General features: G+C 41.9%; 1 protein-coding gene across 6 annotated transcripts in view; it reads left to right on the forward strand.

Moving 5' to 3' along the window:
- The window catches only part of ralgapa2 (Ral GTPase activating protein catalytic subunit alpha 2), a 90,378-nt gene that overhangs the window by 34,942 nt on the left and 35,404 nt on the right, over positions 1-20,032 (forward strand). For 4 of the 6 annotated variants that reach the window (XR_011686875.1, XM_071471086.1, XM_071471085.1 and 1 more), the window contains exons 17-33: positions 2,028-2,150; positions 2,964-3,049; positions 3,151-3,241; positions 3,503-3,676; positions 4,503-4,682; positions 5,435-5,628; positions 5,780-5,878; positions 6,216-6,371; positions 10,105-10,233; positions 11,603-11,731; positions 11,889-11,947; positions 12,230-12,338; positions 14,087-14,197; positions 14,427-14,495; positions 14,776-14,913; positions 17,346-17,523; positions 19,000-19,819. Coding sequence is in view for 5 of the 6 variants with exons in the window: in XM_071471086.1 (XP_071327187.1) it covers positions 2,028-2,150; positions 2,964-3,049; positions 3,151-3,241; positions 3,503-3,676; positions 4,503-4,682; positions 5,435-5,628; positions 5,780-5,878; positions 6,216-6,371; positions 10,105-10,233; positions 11,603-11,731; positions 11,889-11,947; positions 12,230-12,338; positions 14,087-14,197; positions 14,427-14,495; positions 14,776-14,913; positions 17,346-17,523; positions 19,000-19,819 (2,845 nt within the window). In the remaining variant the exon portion in view is untranslated. Of the gene's footprint in view, positions 1-1,420; positions 1,568-2,027; positions 2,151-2,963; positions 3,050-3,150; positions 3,242-3,502; positions 3,677-4,502; positions 4,683-5,434; positions 5,629-5,779; positions 5,879-6,215; positions 6,372-10,104; positions 10,234-11,602; positions 11,732-11,888; positions 11,948-12,229; positions 12,339-14,086; positions 14,198-14,426; positions 14,496-14,775; positions 14,914-17,345; positions 17,524-18,999; positions 19,820-20,032 lie in introns of all 6 variants that reach the window. The other 2 variants (XM_071471089.1, XM_071471088.1) reach the window with 2 other exon arrangements.

Below are 20,032 nucleotides of genomic sequence, written 5' to 3' on the forward strand. Positions count from 1 at the left end.
TCACACTATAATATATTTTGGCCAGAAATACAATAAAAGTAGTAGTTACAGGTTAATTTGGTCTCTTAAACACACAAGAGTTAAGTGCACTAGTGGAAGAAAGCAGGACATACCATATTTTTATTAACACAGTTCTCTTGGTAGAATAATAAAAAAAGAAGTGCTAATTTAGGTGCACCAGATATGCCAGAGCAGTAAAAATGTCACGTGACAAAATAATGGCTCTAAGTGTGATAGAGGTCACTTTTCCTTGATTTTTGATGTGATTAATAGAAGTGTCTTATGTGTCATATGACACCACTGTCCCAACTGATGCTGGATTTTTACAGCCGATACTGATATTGATGCTTGTGAATTTGAAAAATCTGTTCATGATATAGTATTATGTATGATTATGTAATGTTTTAACATAATCACATAAAATTAACAAGCAATCTTGGTGGATGAATTGTGACTAAGATACAAATCGAGTGCAACATTTTACATTTCAAAACAAACAACTTGTGCTTTATGGTTAACAAACTGTGGTGTTTTTAAATGACGTCAAAGCCAGTTTGACATTCCTGTACTGAAATTTTTTTTGTATTCTGATCTGATATATTTGTAATAAGCTGATCTCAGCCCATGTATAATCCTGACTGATTTATTGGTGTAGCTCCAGGAAGCACATGGAATCAGAAGATAGGACCAGTTTAAATTAGAGCTAGTTGAACCAACTTATCCCCTAATATTAGCTTATTGTTGATGTTTTGTTATTGGCCTATATTTCAGCCAATAGATAAGAAATTGCAGTACGGAAATGTCAAAAGAAATATGTGTGTTTGAGGTCTGGTTTCTCCAGAATATAAATTGCCCACCAGAGAGCACTAGCAGATTTATTTCTCAGCTGTTGAATATCCCATTCAGTACACACTGTGATAACAGGTCTTTACAAAAACAAATTTAAGGGATTGTTTTTAAGCCTGTCTTTACATTATTTATGTAAAAAAAAAAATTTTTAATAGCCTCAAACATTGATCCCTCTCAAGAATCTATAGTCCTAACGTTCTAATGTTAGTGTGTTGCTGCAACATACAGAGATACAGAGTGACAATGCAACCAACACAACAGCTGCTGTGAATTTACAATTTCTGAATTTGGTTTCAATCATTTTTTCTCCCTCCCTCCAGTTGTAATCAGTTATGAAATTCCTCTCCTTATTCAGAGTTCAGCAAACACTGATGTAGACCATGTTGACGTCAATCTCTGGCACTTCTGTGCTTATTTACTCTGCTCCTGATCAAGAATGTGCTTATCAATGGAAGCACCTTTGTAGCATTCAGTACTTTGCTGTTATTGAATACTGTCTTCTTCACTTTACTTCTTCTCTGTTTCCACTGTCTCTTTCTTTTTCCTGTTCTTTCTCTTCCCCTGATGGAAGCTAAGAGAAGCCAGTCCATCAGCAACTGTGTTCATCTATACGAGGCTTTGCCCACTACTAAAAGTGTTCCTATGCTGCTCCACACTGTGAGCTCTTTTTTGCCTGGTATCTCTTCTGGTAACTCTGCTTGCTCTCACAGACTCTCAGGTAAAGTGAATTCTGAGAGCTGCATGTGTTTGTGTGTTTGTGACCTCCGTCCTACCTTTCCATCCACCTCACTATCTGTCATATTCTGCCAGTTTCTGTGTCTGTTGTGACAGTATTTGGAGCAGAGGTTTATGTTTTAACTTAAAATTGTCTTGTGAGTTGATAATGAGAATGAAAAATTTTAAAGCATATTGAAAAATGTAAAAAAATCTCCAGGGCAGTCCTGTATTGTGTAGGAATACAGTTTGTAGCAAGAGTATGTCTGCATCACCACTGCATGTGTGCATGCCCCAATTCCCCCTAATGTTCTCATCAATGTATCAAATCTTCATCTATGCTGTGCCCACAAATCCCTTAAAGATAACAAAAGACATACATTATCCCGGTTTGTTTCCATTTTAAGATTTCTTCTTGGTGTTGTGGCACTGGCTTAACTGTGTTCCCTCTTTTATCCTGGCAGATGTGGAGGAGTGTCAGCTGTCAGAATGTGGTGGAGAGGAGGAGCTGGGAGGTGGGGAGAGCCCCCTGCCACGTAGCAGTAGCACCTCCGACATCACCCAACAACTGTCTGATACTTTGCCAGGTATATGCAAAAAAAAAAAAAAGAATTTTACTTCCCTGCATTTCTCACCAGGTCATCACCTTTTAAAGTAGTTACACCCTATGCCTAACAGCAGAAATACAATTCTGCTGTTAGGCATAGGGTGTAACTACTTTAAAAGGTGATGACCTGGGTTATTAATGAGATTTAGCTGAGAAACATGTAAACGATCAGGTAATTTAATGAAAAGGGCAAAGGTTGTTTGACAGTTGAGTTTCCACTTTATTAATTATACACTATACAATTCAATGCAATAAACTATCCAGTCCAATAAAGTAGCCCAGCAAAATGTTCCAGGTGTGTTGGCTGTAGTTAGTGGTGCTGGGATCTAGAATGTGAGGGAATCCTTTGATGGAGAAATATTGCATAATTAAAAGTAAAGTATACATTGAGATGTGACACCTGCTGAAGAATCAGATTTATATGTGGAATCTCTGCATCTCTTTTATTAGGTCGACAGGAGATGGTTTTTATCAATGATTTCCACCTACAGATAGAATATGGGAAACCCCGCATTCAGGGTGTATTCTCATTTGGATCCTGATGCATTTTTATTTTATTTATCAGTTGCATTTGTTTATTTTACAGGACCAATGCTCATTGATCAACAGACATAATTGTCACTGAGCTCACTAGTTAGCCATGAAGACTGATTTTTACCCATTGTCTCAGGCCAGATGCTAAAAAGTATTCTTGTCCATCCAGTTACACTCAAGAATGTAAAGTTTAGTTAATGCAGTTTAAGCTTAATTTGGTTCTTGTTGCCTATTTATAACATTCCCTGTTGCACTTCAGCCCAGAAGAGAGAGTACTCGCCTACTTCCTGTGGCTCTGATAGCAGGATGTCTGAGGGCAGGAGAGAAAGCAGTGAGCCACCAGTGGTAAGAAGACTAATATTCTATAATAGTATTATGTTAAATCAATGAAATAAATTTTACACATACAAGTATATTTTCTTTTATCTATATTTCTGTGTTCCTAGATCCTTATCCAGCGGAGCAGCAGTTCAGCTGAGACAGAGTGCAACACTGAAGGACACACAAACAACGCAAGGCCCAAGCTCAGAGAGAAAAGTTAGAGATTTCATCACTGTTTCTTTAAAATGATTCATTGTGATAAGTGTGTAGCTGTGTTTTGATATATATGTTCCACATAAAGAATTATAATTTTTAAATTTAAAATTCATCAGTTAAATCGAACATTTAAGTGTCAATAAAGCCCACTCTTTACATGGATTAATAGTTTTCCTTACACAGCCAGTACCTTGCATCTCATACTCCTCTGTATTAACCTTTTTATGTCCCTTGTTCACTTTGCTCACCCACCCTACTCAGGTGAGAGTATAAGCAGTGAGACGTCCAACGGCTACCTCAATGAAACTGAGGTCACCTGGCAGGTCTTTGATGAGGAGGCTGACACTCAGTCCACACAGTCAGCCCACATGGACGTCACAGCCGACCCCCAGAGCCAGGGGAGTCTGCTGCTCAGCCACAATGAGGCTCTCGCAGGTACTGGAACTGAACTCAGAGCAACTAAAACTATTTAAAAAAACTTTCCCATGTATTTGATGTTAATATATTTCAATGTCTGTGTATGTCTGTGCTAACAACAATCTGCAGTCACCTTTCAGGGTACACAGGCTGACCTTGACTTTAACAATGAATAGCCTGGGAAGGTTAATAAGCAGCCTCTCCTTACTTTGCCTTTTTTTATTTTCGTTTCATGTTCAGTGTCAGTTAAATAATTTTATTCGTTGAAGACAGACTGACCTCTTTATGAAAGCACTGAATGCACAGAGCAATCCTATGTAAACATTCATCACAGAGGAAAAATGAGTTTAAAGAGTTGAGTAGGTTCATCTCAGGTGTGTCCCATCCAGCTGGGGTTTTGGTGCCTCCAATAACCTCACCCCTGATGGATTAGTCATGGCCAGGTAGAGTGACCTGGTAAGGAAACTCGAGCTGCTTGTTGGTATCTGCTACAGTACTTCTTTGACTAAGCCATTAAATCTTTTAAACCTGCTGACAGCTTGTGGGTGAATTTTGTGAATGGAAAGTGACCTGTGGGCTTCAGATTGATTAAGACAGAATTGTAATGTTTGTAGTGGTGGAAAATAATCAAAATATTTCCTCACCTAGAAACCTTCCAGCTTTTAATTAACCCCCCTCTCCCTCTCCATTAATACTGATGGAGAAATTGTTGTTGCCCCTCTGCTCTTCCCACCCTTGTATGTGGACCTTTGTTTGTGTTGTCCTGCATTGTGATCATCAGAAGTTGTCACGCTTCCTTTGTCTGTGGACCCAATTTTTTCCCTTTCCCCTTGTCGTTTTTTAGGTCCTGAGTGTGCCCTCCCTCCCCACTCTGCACCCCCGTCCTACCACCACCACAACCACTACCACTACCCCCAGAACCCCCCCGCCTCACCAGCCCTGCTGGTGCACACAGAGTGTCCGCGGGACTGCCCCCTGGACGACACCATGCATCAGTCTGTCTTACACATGCCACACCACTTGGGTACTGCTACCTAGCTGCTACTCATCATATAGACCATAGAGTCCTCATCTCCCATTGATTCCCATGTTCTATATTGCTCTACATTTTTCAGCCTTACCTTTCCTTACACTACTTTTCCATATTTTCCTTTTTTCATTCTCCCATTTTGCAGATCTTGGTCGATTAATAAATTAAATACATGAAATAACAATATTCTTTGTTTTTTTTCTTTGGAATTAGAAACTCATTCCTTTACATCTGGAAAGAGCTAAAATCACCTCAGATCTGCTGCATACACTTTACATATCTGACTTTTCCAGGTCTTTACATTTCTGCCCTTCCCATCATTCTTCTGCTGCCCACTAGGTGGCTCTGTCTTCCCACAGTTCAATCTGAGTTCGTTTGGATGGTGCATGTGACTTTTGCCTGTTTCCCAAAAGTGTTTCAGTGCTTTGATCAGTTTCATTGGACAAAGATCTTAGGACTTGGATGCATTTGGGAAAATGCACAGTTACTACGAATTTGGTCAACAACTGCTCAGACATTGACAGGACGGCTTTGAGGGGTTATTAATATTTTATGCAGAGCAAACAAGTTTCAAAATTTTAAATGCTTTTTTAAAAGGTGTTTTTGCGTTTGTTGACTGAATCACATTTCCTCAATGAAATGAAATTTGGTTCACTTTGTGTTGGGTACTGGCAGCTGCAAATATTGCTGTTAAAAACAATTTATTCTTACTCAAACCTCCCCAAACATTCTCTCTGACTATACAGACAGTAGTGAGTGTCTGGCTGATGATGTCAGCATCATTGCTGGTGGGACCCTGACTGGTTGGCATGCTGATTCAGCCTTCGTCCTTTGGAGGAGGATACTGGGTATCCTGGGAGATGTCAACAACATCCGCTGCCCAAAAATCCATGCCAAGGTCTTCTCCTATCTCTATGAGCTCTGGCACAAGCTGGCCAAGGTAAAACTCCCCTGCCTGTGAAGCGTTTTATCTCAAATTAGAATAAAATAGGCCTTCATAACCTTATTCTGTACTTTACCAAATACAGATCCTCACAAAGATTATGCATCAAGGTTGTGTTCACTGACTGAAGTTAAATGTGTGCCCACAGATCCGGGACAACCTTGGGATCAGTGTGGACAACCAGTCTTCTCCTCCCCAGCCTGCCTTCATCCCCCCTCTCCGAATGCTCGCCTCTTGGCTCTTCAGGGTATCAACAACACATAGGCACAGCAGGCAACATACAGCATTCACAATATTTAAATACTGTTAAAGACATGAACAATGTGCTAAAATCAAACAAGGAACTGAGTGTTAGAAAGTCTATTATAGTTTAGCAGATATCTAACATGCAGAATAAATGAGATTTGTGTAAATCTACAGCTAAAGTTTAATTTGGCATCTGATAGAAAGAAGAAAATCTTAGGTATTTTCATTATAATGATGAAGAAAAAAATGAACAAATGTATCAACTACTGAAGTGCGCCTGCAGCACAATAGATCTTAAACATGTCAACAACTCCTCATAATAAAACCCTCTCCCTCAGGCCACCATGCTGCCTGCTGAATACAAGGCTGGCAAGCTGCAGGCCTACAAGCTGATCTGTGAGATGATGACCAGGCACCAGGATGTGCTCCCCAACAGTGATTTCTTGGTGCACCTCTACTACATCATGCACAAGGGCTTCACCAGCGATGACCAGGTACAGCCAGCAGGTGGCACCTCAGACAAGTTGTCTGTTGTTCTTCTATTCAGCACTAGATGGCGCACCAGTCAAACTTATGTGTCACCGGCACAAGCCTTTTCTAAAAACTGGGAAACAGTTATTTGTAGTTGCAAATTTGCCATCTACTCTTTCCTAATGTGTCATTTTGTCATGACTGACTGGTTCCAACTCATCTGTTGGTTTTAGTGGAATTTGGGCAACACTCAACTTATCGTTGACTGTGTGTACCCAATCATGTGTCAGTAAGAATCACAGGTATTTGGGCTCAACTTGAGAACTATTACTGACAGGAGGGAGGACAGGGGTGAGGTGGGTGCGCTGCAGTTAATGAATGTTGAAGCTCTGTTTTGAAAACTGCCTGCCAACTGGTGGTGATGAAGAATGCTTTTGTGTTTTGGCATCTTCCACATCCTTTAACCACACCTTTTGTCATATTTAAATCTGGCCATGCTCCGTTCCTTCCAGACTAAGCTGAGTAGAAATGAATGGAGTGCCCCAAAACAAAGGACAGGGATAAAACTGTGTGTGTGTGTGTTTGTGTGTGCCCTCCTGGTTGGGTTTCTATTGCACCTTGGCAGTGCGACAAGCTTGTTAGAATGTTTTCCATGTCGTTAAGTAATGTTTTGAGCCCCTGCCGCGTATACGTGATTAATTAAGGATTGACGTCTGTCGCGCTCCGTTAGACTGACATGTCGGCCAGGGGCCCAGAGTAGGCTGGCCTGCCTGCCTGCCCGCCTGCCTGCCTGCCTGCCCGCCCGCCCGCCTGCCTGCCTGCCTGCCTGCCTGCCTGCCTGCCTGCCTGCCTGCCTGTGTGTGCGCGAGTGTGTGAAGGAGCGGGAGGGGAGCCTGGGGAACGTAGGGTAGAGTAGAGCAATGAGGGGGGCACACAGAGGGACAAGGCAACATTCTCCAGCTTTTGTTGTGGCTCTGTATAATGCGTCAGGGGGCCAGAGCCAGGCTGGCCACTGAAGCATGCTCAAATTGGCCGGAGAAAAGAGTCCTCACGCCACACAATAGAGGACAGCCGCACGCCTGCTTAACATAAGAAAGTGGCTCTTACTATACCCCTCCTCCTTCCTCTCTGCCTCTACCCGCAACCCCCACCTACCTCAAAAAAGCAAAAAACATATACTTGTACAAATTCGTCATAAAATTAATGTTCTTTAAGTCTGTCTTTTTCATACACTTAATTTTCCAGTTATCTGAAATGATGAAAGTAGTCATCAGTAGAGACTGCTCGGCAAATGATCTAATCTGATTGTGCATTTTTAATTAGTTAATTATACTATTTGTGTTAAGTTTTAGTTTTTAGAAATAGTATGTTCAGTGCGTTCATATCTTTAAAATACTCTGAGCTTACAGGTTGAGCATTTTCTCTACGCTGCCTGTTTATCAGGTAATAAAATCTGTTAAACAGCCACGTTCTGTAGACAAGAAGGGGAATCCCAGTGTAAATCCTCACCATTATAATCAACTTAGCTTAAAGGAAAATGACAGTTCCCTTGGAGGGATTCTCCTTCCAACTGACAAGAGTGCCAAGGTCAGGGCTATTGTCCTGATTGCCTGTCATTCTCTGGTCACTGGTTTCACAAAGGCATGAACGTAGCACAATAGCAGTAATCTATCTAATGGCTACGCTGTCTGGACTTCAATAGTCAACAGCATATTTTGTGAAGTGTACACCAACATAGCTTCTTTTATTGCACCTGTTCATTTTGTATAGATGAAAGAAAACATGTATCAGTCATGCATATCCACTTAAAACGGTTAACACTGCAAGAACTAATATATAATGTGCTAGATGCAAGTAGAAAAAGAGTTTTCTTCACTTGTGCTTCCAGAGTTAAACTAGCTGCACTTTAAAAATAGAGGTGTTGTATAATTTATACGCCGCCAGATTAAAAGTTGACAGTTGACCCCAGAGCCGTGATTAAACCTCTCACCTTATAGTTATGCAGCTGGGTTATATCCCTACCTAACAGCTTGTGAGGGGAAAGCCCCACATATTCATAGTGAAGGCAGTGGTGTTGAATAGCAACAATAAACCTGACCCACACTAAACTGGAAACGTTCATGTTTAGTAAATGAGACTCAAACTTTCCGATGCTGCGTGGAATGATGTAATACAGAAGTGAACCCTGTCACCCGAGGGGCCGCCAGGTGGACAGTGTGTGCTTTCCTAGAGATGAGGCCAAATGAAAAGGCCCTAGGTAGCTCCGTTCAGAGTCACGTTAATGCATCTTTTGTTGACACAGGGACCATTCCTACTGCCAACGCAGAGCCACTTGCAGAGCTAAATTCCTATTTCTCTACACACACACACCTCAAATAGGGTCCCCTCTACTTACACATACAATAGAAAACACTTTGGATTCTACATTTGTGGCTTCCTCTAAAATGCTCTTTTCAGGCAATCAAGCAACAGTTTGTTACATGCTAATTACCTCTGACTGCACCGCACATTATGCTTCAGAGGTCAATTACCAACAAAATGAGGGTAAAATGGGCCCTCAATCCTAAAGCTCTTCCCACCAATTTTCCACATGCAGTGCATCGTGTTGGTTTGACTTCCTATTTATTGCCTCCGTGTGTTTATTCTATTCCTCTTTTGTTCACCTGCATTCCCTATTTACCAAAGCTTCAGGTGATTAATGTCACAGATAGATAGGTGGTACTGTGTGTGTGTGTGTGTGTGTGTGTGTGTGTGTGTGTGTGTGTGTGTGTGTGTGAGAGAGAGAGAGAGAAATTCTGTACTTGCATGTTTGCAAAGGTGCCCTTCGGTTCAGCTCGAAACAGGCTAATGTTTGAACTGTCCGATTTACACAAGTTTATGGCCAAGAAGGCAGGTGTTTCTAGCCTGGACCTTGCCTTTGTACACAGATATGCACACGCATGTCTCAGATAAGAGAGGGAACAATCTTTCTCCCTTACTGAGATGCTGAATTCTCATACCAAGTGTGTGTGTGTTGTTTTTCAAAGTAAATCAACCTCTTCAGTGCAGCATTGCTATCTAAATGTAGAATGGAAAACCTGTTAACAGCCTTTTATGTTCTCGACCAGCCTGGTATTACAGTGTACATACTTGAGCAGTTTGTGCGGAGCCCTCTGCAGCACAGCATATGTCAATGTTGAAAGAGCACCCATCTGCCACTGAGCTGCCTGTACCTCAGCAAAACAATACGTTGTCTCTGGCTTTAATTACAGGTTTGCCTGTGTGTGTATATGTACATGTTAGTCACAAAAGTTGAGGTCTTTTGTTCTCCCTCTTATTCTCTGTTAACAATCCATCTGCTGCCTCTCTCTATCCTCTTTCTTTCTTTCCCACTCTCTTTTTTTTCTGTCCTTTAGTGACATGCACTGTTGAGTGCCTTGCTCTCCTCAACACACTTAAAATGCTTAGCTTACCTGGTGGAGGAAAAAGCTTTCTCCATGCCATGTCTCTCACACAGTGGCCCATTTGCAAAATATTTCTGTTACTACTCCCCCACACTCATACCAAATGCAAAAATCCCACTTTACCATAAACACACTGGTGAAGTGCAAAGATATTCAGTTTCCATACTAGTGGGTGATTTATTCCTACATTAAGTCAAACAAGAAAATTTAATGAGGAAATGTCTGGCGTCCTATTAAAATGTATTTTATATATGTGTGTGTGTGTGTGTGTGTGTGTGTGTGTGTGTGTGCACGCACGCATGTTTGTCATCAGGATGTTTTGAACACTATCATCCGCTCCTGCTCCCCTCGATTCTTCTTCCTCGGCCTGCCGGGCTTCACCATGCTGCTCGGAGATTTCATCACTGCAGCTGCCTGCATCCTCAGCTCCTTCTCCCCAGAGGTACAAACACACCCTTCACATTCACATTTGTCATATGAATCAAACTGGATAATGAAAAGTTTTAAGGAATGTCACTGAAAATCTTTCCAGACTCATGTTTAAACATGCAAAATATTTGTTGTTGTCGGGCAGAGAATTAAAGAAACTTCACCAAATAACTGTCACATTCATTCACTCTCTCGTGATTGATCGCTCTATGAATAACAATGTGCCCATGTAATGATTTTCTTGAATTTTGCAGATTTTTGACATTGAACAGTTCCAATTGTTTTGTGAGTTCTAGCAGAAATAAAACACAAAAATAACACAAATGTTTGAAACTTCTTTCATTTGTCTGGCTTACAAGAAAATCAAGAATGCAATTTTCAAGTGTGGAAAAACTTACGAAAATTTGTGTTTCATTGTACTGTAATGTAAGACTGCGCAACTATGACTTAAAAAAAAAACATAAAATTATTTTCGATCAATATTGCCATTCAGTCATGTGTTATGATTACTCCTCCATGTTTATTAACTAAGTAAGTTTGTTGCACAATGTAAATATTTTAATCCAGAGTCTGCAGCTGTATTTGGGAAGTGAGGATTTACAGATGAAACAAATGACTCTGATTATTTAGGCAGTTTACATAGAAAATGTGTCATTAAATGCATAAAAGCATCACAAGTGATAGTGAAAGAATTTTAGTCATTAATTAACTGTGGAAACCAACATGTGATTGCAGTTATTATTGACTTTAACCACATTGGGCAGTCCCATAAAACAAATGCAAACAGGTGATTGTTGTGAGTCCTATGCACAGTCTTTTGAAATTATGTGTAATGTAATGTACATGAACACACAGGGCTGTGATGCAAACATTTTGGGGAACTGTGATCTGATTTAGAACAATTAGCAGAGATTATGCTGTTTGACCAATAAGAGAACCACTTTCTGTTAACTCGTTGACAGTGTGCACAGTTTTAAGCAAAAACACTGGAAAATTAGTGTTGACTGTCTGTAAGTTCTTTAAACAATAAGGTACTTCAGGGACATTTATGTGTGTTGTTACTTTTTGTTTTGGTTGCCAGATAATTTCATATCTAACAGCAACTCATCAGGTGCAACAGCATGTACAATCTGCTTTAGAGCTGCTTCCATTCCGCGTTTAATTAGTCATGTTGTTGTCCAACGCCTACCATGTGTCAAGAGATTCTGCTGAACATCAGCAGAATCATGAATAAAGACTAAATTAATTCTGCTGGATCCTTCCAATCCTTTTTCCCCGGACAGTGTTCTTCCTGTTTCCTGGAAGTGGGTTGTTTTCATGTAGCTTTAGGGAATTCATGATAGCATGTTTTCTTTTTTTTCTTCTTATCTCATCTCTATCAGGCTCCAAGGATGGAGGCTCAGATAGTCCTGGGCTCTCTCGTGTGTTTCCCCAACCTTTACCATCAGATCCCTGTACTGCAGCATGTGCCTGGCTCTGATGACATTGTTGTAGGCAGTGAGGATATTAAGGTAAACAGTCAACATGTGCTAATTTGGGAATATGGTAATGACACATAAAAAACTGCATATTCCATTGTTAGTGTATCTAAACATATGTTGGACTGATGGTGTTGAAATCTTGCATTAAGCTAAGTGGATGGACAAGCTTGTGTTGTCTGTCATTCAGGATTATCTGGTCAACATCCTGCTAGAAACGGCGACAAAGGAACACTGTGAAGGGGCCAGGTATGATTAACAATATTGGTAATGTTTAATTTTTCTTAGGTTGCATTGTCTTCATTTATTTTATTTAGTTTAATATGAATGTGTTTTTACATACCTTTGTGTTAGCATAATAAAAATTGAATTACTAATGCCTACTGAGCATTTACTAACAGTCTATGCAATGCTTTTAAAGCCTATTTACCTAAAACATTTTTTTTTGTAGTAGAATAGTTTTCTGAATTCATTTTGTGCTATCCAAATGCTTGAATTTACATAAATTTCTACCCTGCTTCTGTCATTCAGGTGCATTGCTGTGTGCAGTCTGGGTCTGTGGGTGTGTGAGGAGCTAATGCAAAAGAACATCCACCACCAAGTTAAAGATGCCATCAACGTTTTGGGAGTAACACTAAAGGTCAGTAAAGCATCATCACATCATATGTACTGTATGTTTACAGTTTGATACCTAATAACTTATGTGTAAAATATGATTTACAAAATACAACATACACTTTTTCATCATGGGCTGTGGTGGCCATTATAAAAAAAATTGAGCAGAGTAAAACAGTGATAGCCACAGTCTAACTAGTAATGATAGTTGATTACATTAGAGGACTGCAGTACAATGTCTGCATAGCGAGGAGAGGAGGGGTGTGAGAATAAAGCATGTCCAGCGATGTGACTCATGGGTATATTTTGGAAGAGCCCTCTTTTCTCCCAGAGTGAAGAGATGCAGGGAACCAGTGGATGCTGTTGTTTTTTTCTCATGGAAAAGGGTTAGGGGCGGTGGCGTAATTTCCAGGCGGCTCGCTCTCAGTAGATGTGGGCCAATTTAAGCAGCTACATCTCCCAGCTTCCTGCTCGAGCAACCCCCCTTTCTCTAATGGAGCAGTAATCACTCCCCTGTACAACTTGACACACAGACTCAGCCAGCCCCAAAATAGAGGGTATAGGCTGGGTGGGGGATCTAGGGGGAAGAGTGGCACTGAGAGTCTCTTTTCTAAAAGCAGGTGCTGAACTCTCAGGGCCCCTTTTTGTGTTTGGCCATTTCTGCACTCCCCACATTGTCTGCCCTTGTTACATGTTGAGAGGCATTCAGCTGGAAGAAATGGGAAATTCTGTTTCTTCACAAAGAATTTCAAATCACTGAAGAAATCAACATTTGAAAGAAAATTGTCAGTGGCTCAATTCTTTACTCCAATGAGTCCGGAGAAAATGAGCCGTGGTTTGAAGTGGAAATGAAATTATGCTGATTATCTGCACAGTGAGTGAAAGTAAAAATCTAAATTTAAGCGAAATTACTCCAAATTCTGTTACAGTCAGTCTGTGCCTGAACTTTTCCTCCCTATCTTTGACCAGTAATGTCCCTCTCCCTCGTCGGGATGTAGGTATGACTGAAATCCAAGAAGGGAAAGTGTAGAATTAATGCTCCTTGTAAATTATAAGTGCAACTCTCAGGCAAGCGTGCAAAATACATTTAATAAATTCCAAGTCCAATTGGGAAGTAATAAATGTTTTGCCTTAAGAAGACACAACACAGTCAAGACACTTTGTATATATGTCATTTGTGTGCTTGTCTTGTCTGTAAAAACATCATCAACAGCATCAACACTAGTCATAATTTTTTAAAGTTGCTGATTTAGGTTTACATCAGTGTATGTATCAGGTGACTAATTATTGTTCCATTTGTATCCTAATTAATTAATTACCCACCATTGAGCAGCTTAAAGTTTCAAAGTTCCAGTTTGTATCTGTTCTGTCAGATCGTGAGCAGTGTAAAAAGCTCCAGTGTTAAAAAACAGATTCGCTTATGAGCTTTGGATTTCTCCAAGCAACTTTGTTGTTTCATTTTGCAACTACAAAGAACTGCTCTCAATAAAAATCACATTACTAGTGTAAGCAAATCTGATCATGGCTGGTGACCACAAAAAGTTGAGTTATGGATGTTTTCACTCAGAAAGCCAGAAAGCATAATGGGCTTTCCAGTGAACTGTTGTTGTTTTGCTTGCAAAGTGTTTCGCCTCAGGAATTTACATGTATAACAGAAAATACTGGCTTCATTTCTACATTTTTTTTCTATGATGTTTTTGCTCACTGTACAAGAAGCCAGATCCTCTGCAATATTATTCAGTTCTTATCCTGTTCTCTTTTTTGTTTGTTCAGTTTGGGAACAAAGCAGTGGCTCAGGTAGCCTGTGACGTGTTTCAGCTGCTCATTTCTCACTGGGAACACCTCAAGAGGTTGGAGTCCACTCTGCCGAAGAAAATCATTGAGGTAACATTAACGCACTCGCACCTGCACACAAATTTCCAGTAGCCATTAGTGGCCCGTGTGAACAGATGCCTGCTCACTTAAACTTTTAAATGCAAGTGTTAGTATTAGTCATGCATATACATACTCTACATCCTGTGGCATCACATCCATTTTAGCACACAGCCCTGACTCAGCTGATGAATAGGAGTGTGTCATCCAATTATCTTTCTCCTTGTTTCTCCCAACACAGATCTTTGTGGCCACAATAGCCTTTTTGTTGCCAAGCGCAGAGCACTCAACAGTGGAAGCAGACAAAAAGGTACATGTTGGAAAGGAGGGGACATGAAATGGCTGAGATCTAAAGGCCCTTGATCTATCATGTTGGAATGGTGCATTTGCAGAGGAATGTTTTGACTGAAGTGCTTTGTAGTCTTCTTTTTTTTTTTCTTTACCTCTCACTGTCTCTGCAGCTCTCATCTGTTACCTGTTGTTTCGCTGTAGCAGTTCCTGTGTTTTTTGCCGTATTGCTCATTTTCTTTGTTTTGACGTTGATCAACTGAACTGAAACGGGACCTTTCACCTCTTCCTTAACTCCTCAGTTGATGGTGTCGCTGCTGCTTTGCCTGTTGGACTGGTGCATGGCCGTTCCTTTAAGTTTGCTGCTGGAACCCATCACCATGCCTTCGGTGGAGGACCGCACATCCCACAGGGCCCCACTTCTGGATTACATCTACAGGGTGGGTAGCCTCCTAGGCAGCTGAGAGTTTCACTTACAACCAACAGACAGACCTGAAGGATGCCCCCACTTTTTACCACTGACTGCTTTCCAATATCCTCTGAGACATACATAGGCTTTTGCCCACAGACACAACAACTTCAGCTTTGACATCTCCACCCCCACCCCACCACATGGGCCTGCCACTTTAATTAGACTCACCTCCAGTGTGACCTCATGACTATGCCTCATTTAACATTATAGTGGCACAACAGCATAGAAGCCCCCGCCATAGCTGATGCACGCAGTGGGCATTTATTGTATGCAGGAAATCCTAACAACTTCCTTTGTAGTACTGTATACTGCAATTGTTTAAAACAGGCAAAATATTCAGTATCCAATCTATTTCTCTCTGTTTGTCCCTCTAACCCTGTATTTTATGGTCTGACCCTGAGGATGAGGGCCAAGCTTTAGGCACAAATGAATGAGGTATTATTCATACCCTCCTGTCTGGGCAGATGCGGTCAACGGCAGATCTTTGTAAGGATGTCACCCCTGATAAGAAATGGTCCAATTATTCAAAGAGAACTCTTTGTCCACTTGATAAGCTCAGGCTATAAACGCTTGTCCTGGAGATTTGAATGGAATATGTCTTAATATGAGAGCGACTGCAGCTGCTATGAAAGCAAAGACAATTAGGCGTGATTGGTTGTCTATCAGCACACAAAAGGCATGGGCCCTCTGGGTTTCATTGGAAATAATATATCAAGCAAGGCATCACAAGGTGTGACAATATTAATGCAATATCAAGACCCAAATCTATACATTTCCACAGATAGCTGGCTGTTAATTATTCTCTATCCCAAGCAGAGAATAGCTTCCCTAATGGAAAACACCTCTTTTATTCCATTACTGAACAGAATGACAATGACAAGGTAGCTGAGGGTCCATTTATTTTCCATGCTTCATCTTCTTTAATTACACTTTTACACTTTAAAAAAGAAAAAGCTTAAAATCCACTTCTTCCTAAGCCAATCAAATACAAACACAATGCATGTACACATCTAATGATAAAGTTGTCATTGTCTTCATCCTGAGATGAAAAGAAAAATGAGAAAAGTTTGTTTCTGGTGACTAGCAGCATGCAGATCGCTGTAAAAAGCAACATTGCACTAGCCCTCATTGGTTCACTGGAGTTCTGCTCAAGCTTCTCCATCTGCTCTCTCTGCCTGCCTCAGCAGCCAGCTGCCCCACCCGTGTGTGTGTGTGTGTGTGTGTGTGTGTGTGTGTGTGTGTGTGTGTGTGTGTGTGTGTGTGTGTGTGTGTGTGTGTGTGTGTGTGTGTGTGTGTGTGCGCACGCCTGTATGTCTCTGTTTGCATTGTTATTATTTGATTTATGTGTGTACATAGGCGTACTCATGTGTCCATACAGTATGTGCCCCTCTAACTACAGTACACTTGTTTCACTGTGTGCTTCCTTCCACGAACTGTTGCTATGCGAAGTGCAGTCACTTAGTTGTCAAGCACAGCCGTGGGTTTCCCCCCTCCCTTTCTTTCTCTCCACCTCTCCACAGAGGAAGCTCTTTGGGCTTTGGTGTAGCAGCTGTTTGGTTCAGGTCTTTTCAGCATCAAGCCTCCACTCCCTCCCCCACGCACCCAGAGGTCTGCTCAGTAGAATCATCCACATACTGTCTACATTGCCCCACACAATACTGTTTCAGATGGCAGGGCTAGCCTGCCTCTCTGAGCGTCTCTCAGCCAAGTGTGAGCGTATGCATGTACTGAATGGGATTAGCCTTTGCATGGCTTTACCCAAGTTGCTCCACTCTGAATGAGAGGCCCCCTCATTTACATACATTAAGCGTATGTTTTACCCCCTCGTGCAGCACCTTTCCTCCACTCAGATTATACAGTATACAGGTGTGTTTGTATTTGTGCGCGCACGTGTGTGTGTGTGTGTTGCTGAACGTGCATGTTTGTGGTGGGAGCTCAGCACAAGGATAAAGTCTTAATTAAATCAAACAGTGTAAACCTGTCCAATGGCTGTAATCAACTGCCCCAGTGCGCCTTATCTAGCCCTGCCAACGGATGCTCTGCCATCTGTTATGTAGATCGATACACTCACACATCACAGGAGAAATGGATTAGTGGCAATAAAGACCCTCTTTTCTCTCCTTCTCTCCCTCCCCTCGTCCAATTGCCTTATGATGTAAATGGACCATATATGCCCCTTTTATAAGGTCCTGGATCACGTCAGTCAGACAGGCCTGCAGGAGAGTCACTGTACATCGTCTTGCCAGACACCATCGTATCTAATAGGATGGTGTCTTTACACATCAGAGTTGAGGTTTAGTCATCAAAGTGCCTCGTACTGTCATACTGTAGAAATAATAGCTAGGCACATTTTCTCTGGACATAATCACTAAGTCCCACCATTTTTCTCCTGTCCCTCAGGTGCTGCACTGCTGTGTATCCGGCTCCAACCTGCACACCCAACAGAGCCACTACCTCCTCAGCCTGTCAGACTTGTCCCCTGACTATGACCTCATGTTGGGTCAGGTTAAGAGCTTTGAGCCACCACCCTCCCAGACAACCACTACCGACTTCGGCAACCTGCTCACTGTAGCTGAAGGTAAGGGCTCATAAGCGTGCCATAACGGCATCCATATGGGAGGTATGGAGGCAACCTGATGCCCCTTTTAATACCTGCTGTGTGTAAGATTGTACTTGGCTGGCAGATGAATCGATGATGCTGGAATTTATAGTGTGTATAGTATTTGTGCATGTGCCTGCATGTGTGGGTACACATTCATGAGAGAGTAAAAAGTGGCAGTTACTAGTCACTCTCAGCTGTCACCGTGGCAGCTTATCCCCTGGTGACTATCTCTGATCACAGGACTTCATTTCAGCTCCATGCCGTACTTTTCACAGTCTGCAGAGACATATATTCTCCCCTTAAAGAACCCAAAAAAGATTACAGGGAAAAGAAAACTCTAAGTAGACCATCCATTTGGAGCCTCTCCATTAAATGTCAATATCTTATTAAAAGTATGAAAAGGAAATCAACCATCACAGCGAATGGAATGTTCACATTAGTGCTCAGCCCCAGAGAGAAGACCCATTATGGGGTTTTGATAAAAATGTGATTTTTTTTTTTTTTTCCTTCTTTTTTGTGACCTTGTGATTCCATTAGGCAATGTATTCCTCTCTCTCTCTCTCTCATGTCCTCAACTTCTGAAAAGTCCTTAGAGCCCAAATACACAGTGCATATGTCTACTGAAACAATGTGAGATTTGTGGACAGTAGCTTTTGCCTGGAAAATTTCACCACACCTCTGCTTTTTGGTGCACAGCTGCACCGAGTCTTAGTAGAAATAACAAAACACTATCAAAAGGGCAAACCAAAGAGTGCCGGCCTAGTTATATTCATGCCCCCACCTCATATTGATCAAGTCACATCAAAGGGCCAGTGCATCTCTAATGCAGCTTGGCCTGCTTTCTAAAGAGCTTTCTCCACTTTGATGGGGGATGATGGTATTGATAGCACTGTCACAATGCAAGAGTGCATCTTCTTGTTTTTCCCACATCACTGCAGAATAAAGCACGGCATGCCTTTCACTTGGGAGTAAAAACCTGTGCATTTACATAAACGCAATTCACTAAGTAGAGTCCTATTCAGCAGCCTGCAAGGACGGTGGTTCTCATTAGCACTCGGCTAGTCTCGACGGTTGTCCATTGTAAGAAGATTCAATGGGCTTTTCAAAGTTGTCTCTCATGATTAGATGCTACCTACTTAGAGGTGTGCTGGCCAAGCTATTGTGAGCAATGAATAAAGTACCCCTGTTAGTAATCAGAAATGAGATTTGGCTTTGTGTAAAAGGAGCTAACAGTGATGATAACATGTCTACACACAAATATGGGGCTTTTGAAATATGGTTAACAAAGTCTGTGTTGGGCATATTATAAAAGATACCATGTGAAGCTTTATTTTAAACCCATCAGTGACTTCTACCGTTCATCACGTTTCACACTTTCTCACATTTATTTCTATTTTAAGATGTCTCAGTGTTTTTGTTTTTTTTATCTTCCTGCCGTCATTCTGCTTCCAGAAAAACGACGTCGGAACATGGAGCTGATACCTCTGACAGCACGGATGGTCATGACACACCTGGTGAACCATCTGGGTCATCATCCCCTGAGCGGTGGCCCTGCCCTTCTCCACAGCCTAGTGAGCGAAAACCACGACAACCCATATGTGGAGTCGTCCGAGCTCTCCTCTGAGGTCTTCAAAAGCCCAAACCTGCAGCTGTTTGTCTTCAATGATAGCACGCTGGTGTCCTACCTGCAGATCCCTGCCGAGACACCCATGGCTGGGCAGCCCCCCCACCCTTCGTCCCAAGTGCGGGTCATTGTCCGGGACATCTCGGGTAAATACTCATGGGATGGTGCTATTCTCTACTGCACCACCCAGGAAGACTCTGTGGATGTGGGAGCTTTTAATGCAGTTGACCCTCCTCTTTCGACAACCACTGTCACTCACAGCAGAAGCCAGCCTCACTCTCCGCTCAAAAATCACTGTTCAGTCTCGGACTCCCTCTCTGACTGTTGTGAGGAGGAGGAGGTAGATGTTCTGGATAAACTGTTGGAGGACCTCGGCCACAGCAGCCCAGAATGCCTGCCCCAGCCACAACTCAAACTCAACCAGCCAGCCCCTTCACCCCATGGCATGAACATGGAGCAAGAGAACGCCATCCTGGAGGCCATTCTCCGTCAGACTCAGCAAGAGGAGGAGCAAGTGAGGAGGTGGGATGCTGATGTAAGCTTTCGTGCCGCCTGCCAGAAGGAACCCTCCCACCAGGAACCTAAAGCTCCTTTCTACTTCTGCCGACTGCTGCTAAATGACCTTGGCATGAACTCTTGGGACCGCAGGTAAACTACCAACTGACATTACCCACAGTGATTGGTTTGCACAAGAGGAAGAAAGAGGCAAATTGAAGAAGAGGTATTTTAAGAAATCATAGAGAGCTCTGTTGCTTCTTTCTCTCAGGATAGTTCTTTATCATTCAGTCTACAAAATACATCTTAAATGTACCCTGTGAGAAATTGAGTTGAGAATAACCTCTGCAATTTAATTACTGGCAG

Source organism: Trachinotus anak, unplaced genomic scaffold (genome assembly GCF_046630095.1).
Source record: "Trachinotus anak isolate AG129_WGS33_773 ecotype Australia unplaced genomic scaffold, CSIRO_AGI_Tana_v1 ptg000033l, whole genome shotgun sequence".
Classification (NCBI taxonomy): Eukaryota; Metazoa; Chordata; class Actinopteri; order Carangiformes; family Carangidae; genus Trachinotus; species Trachinotus anak.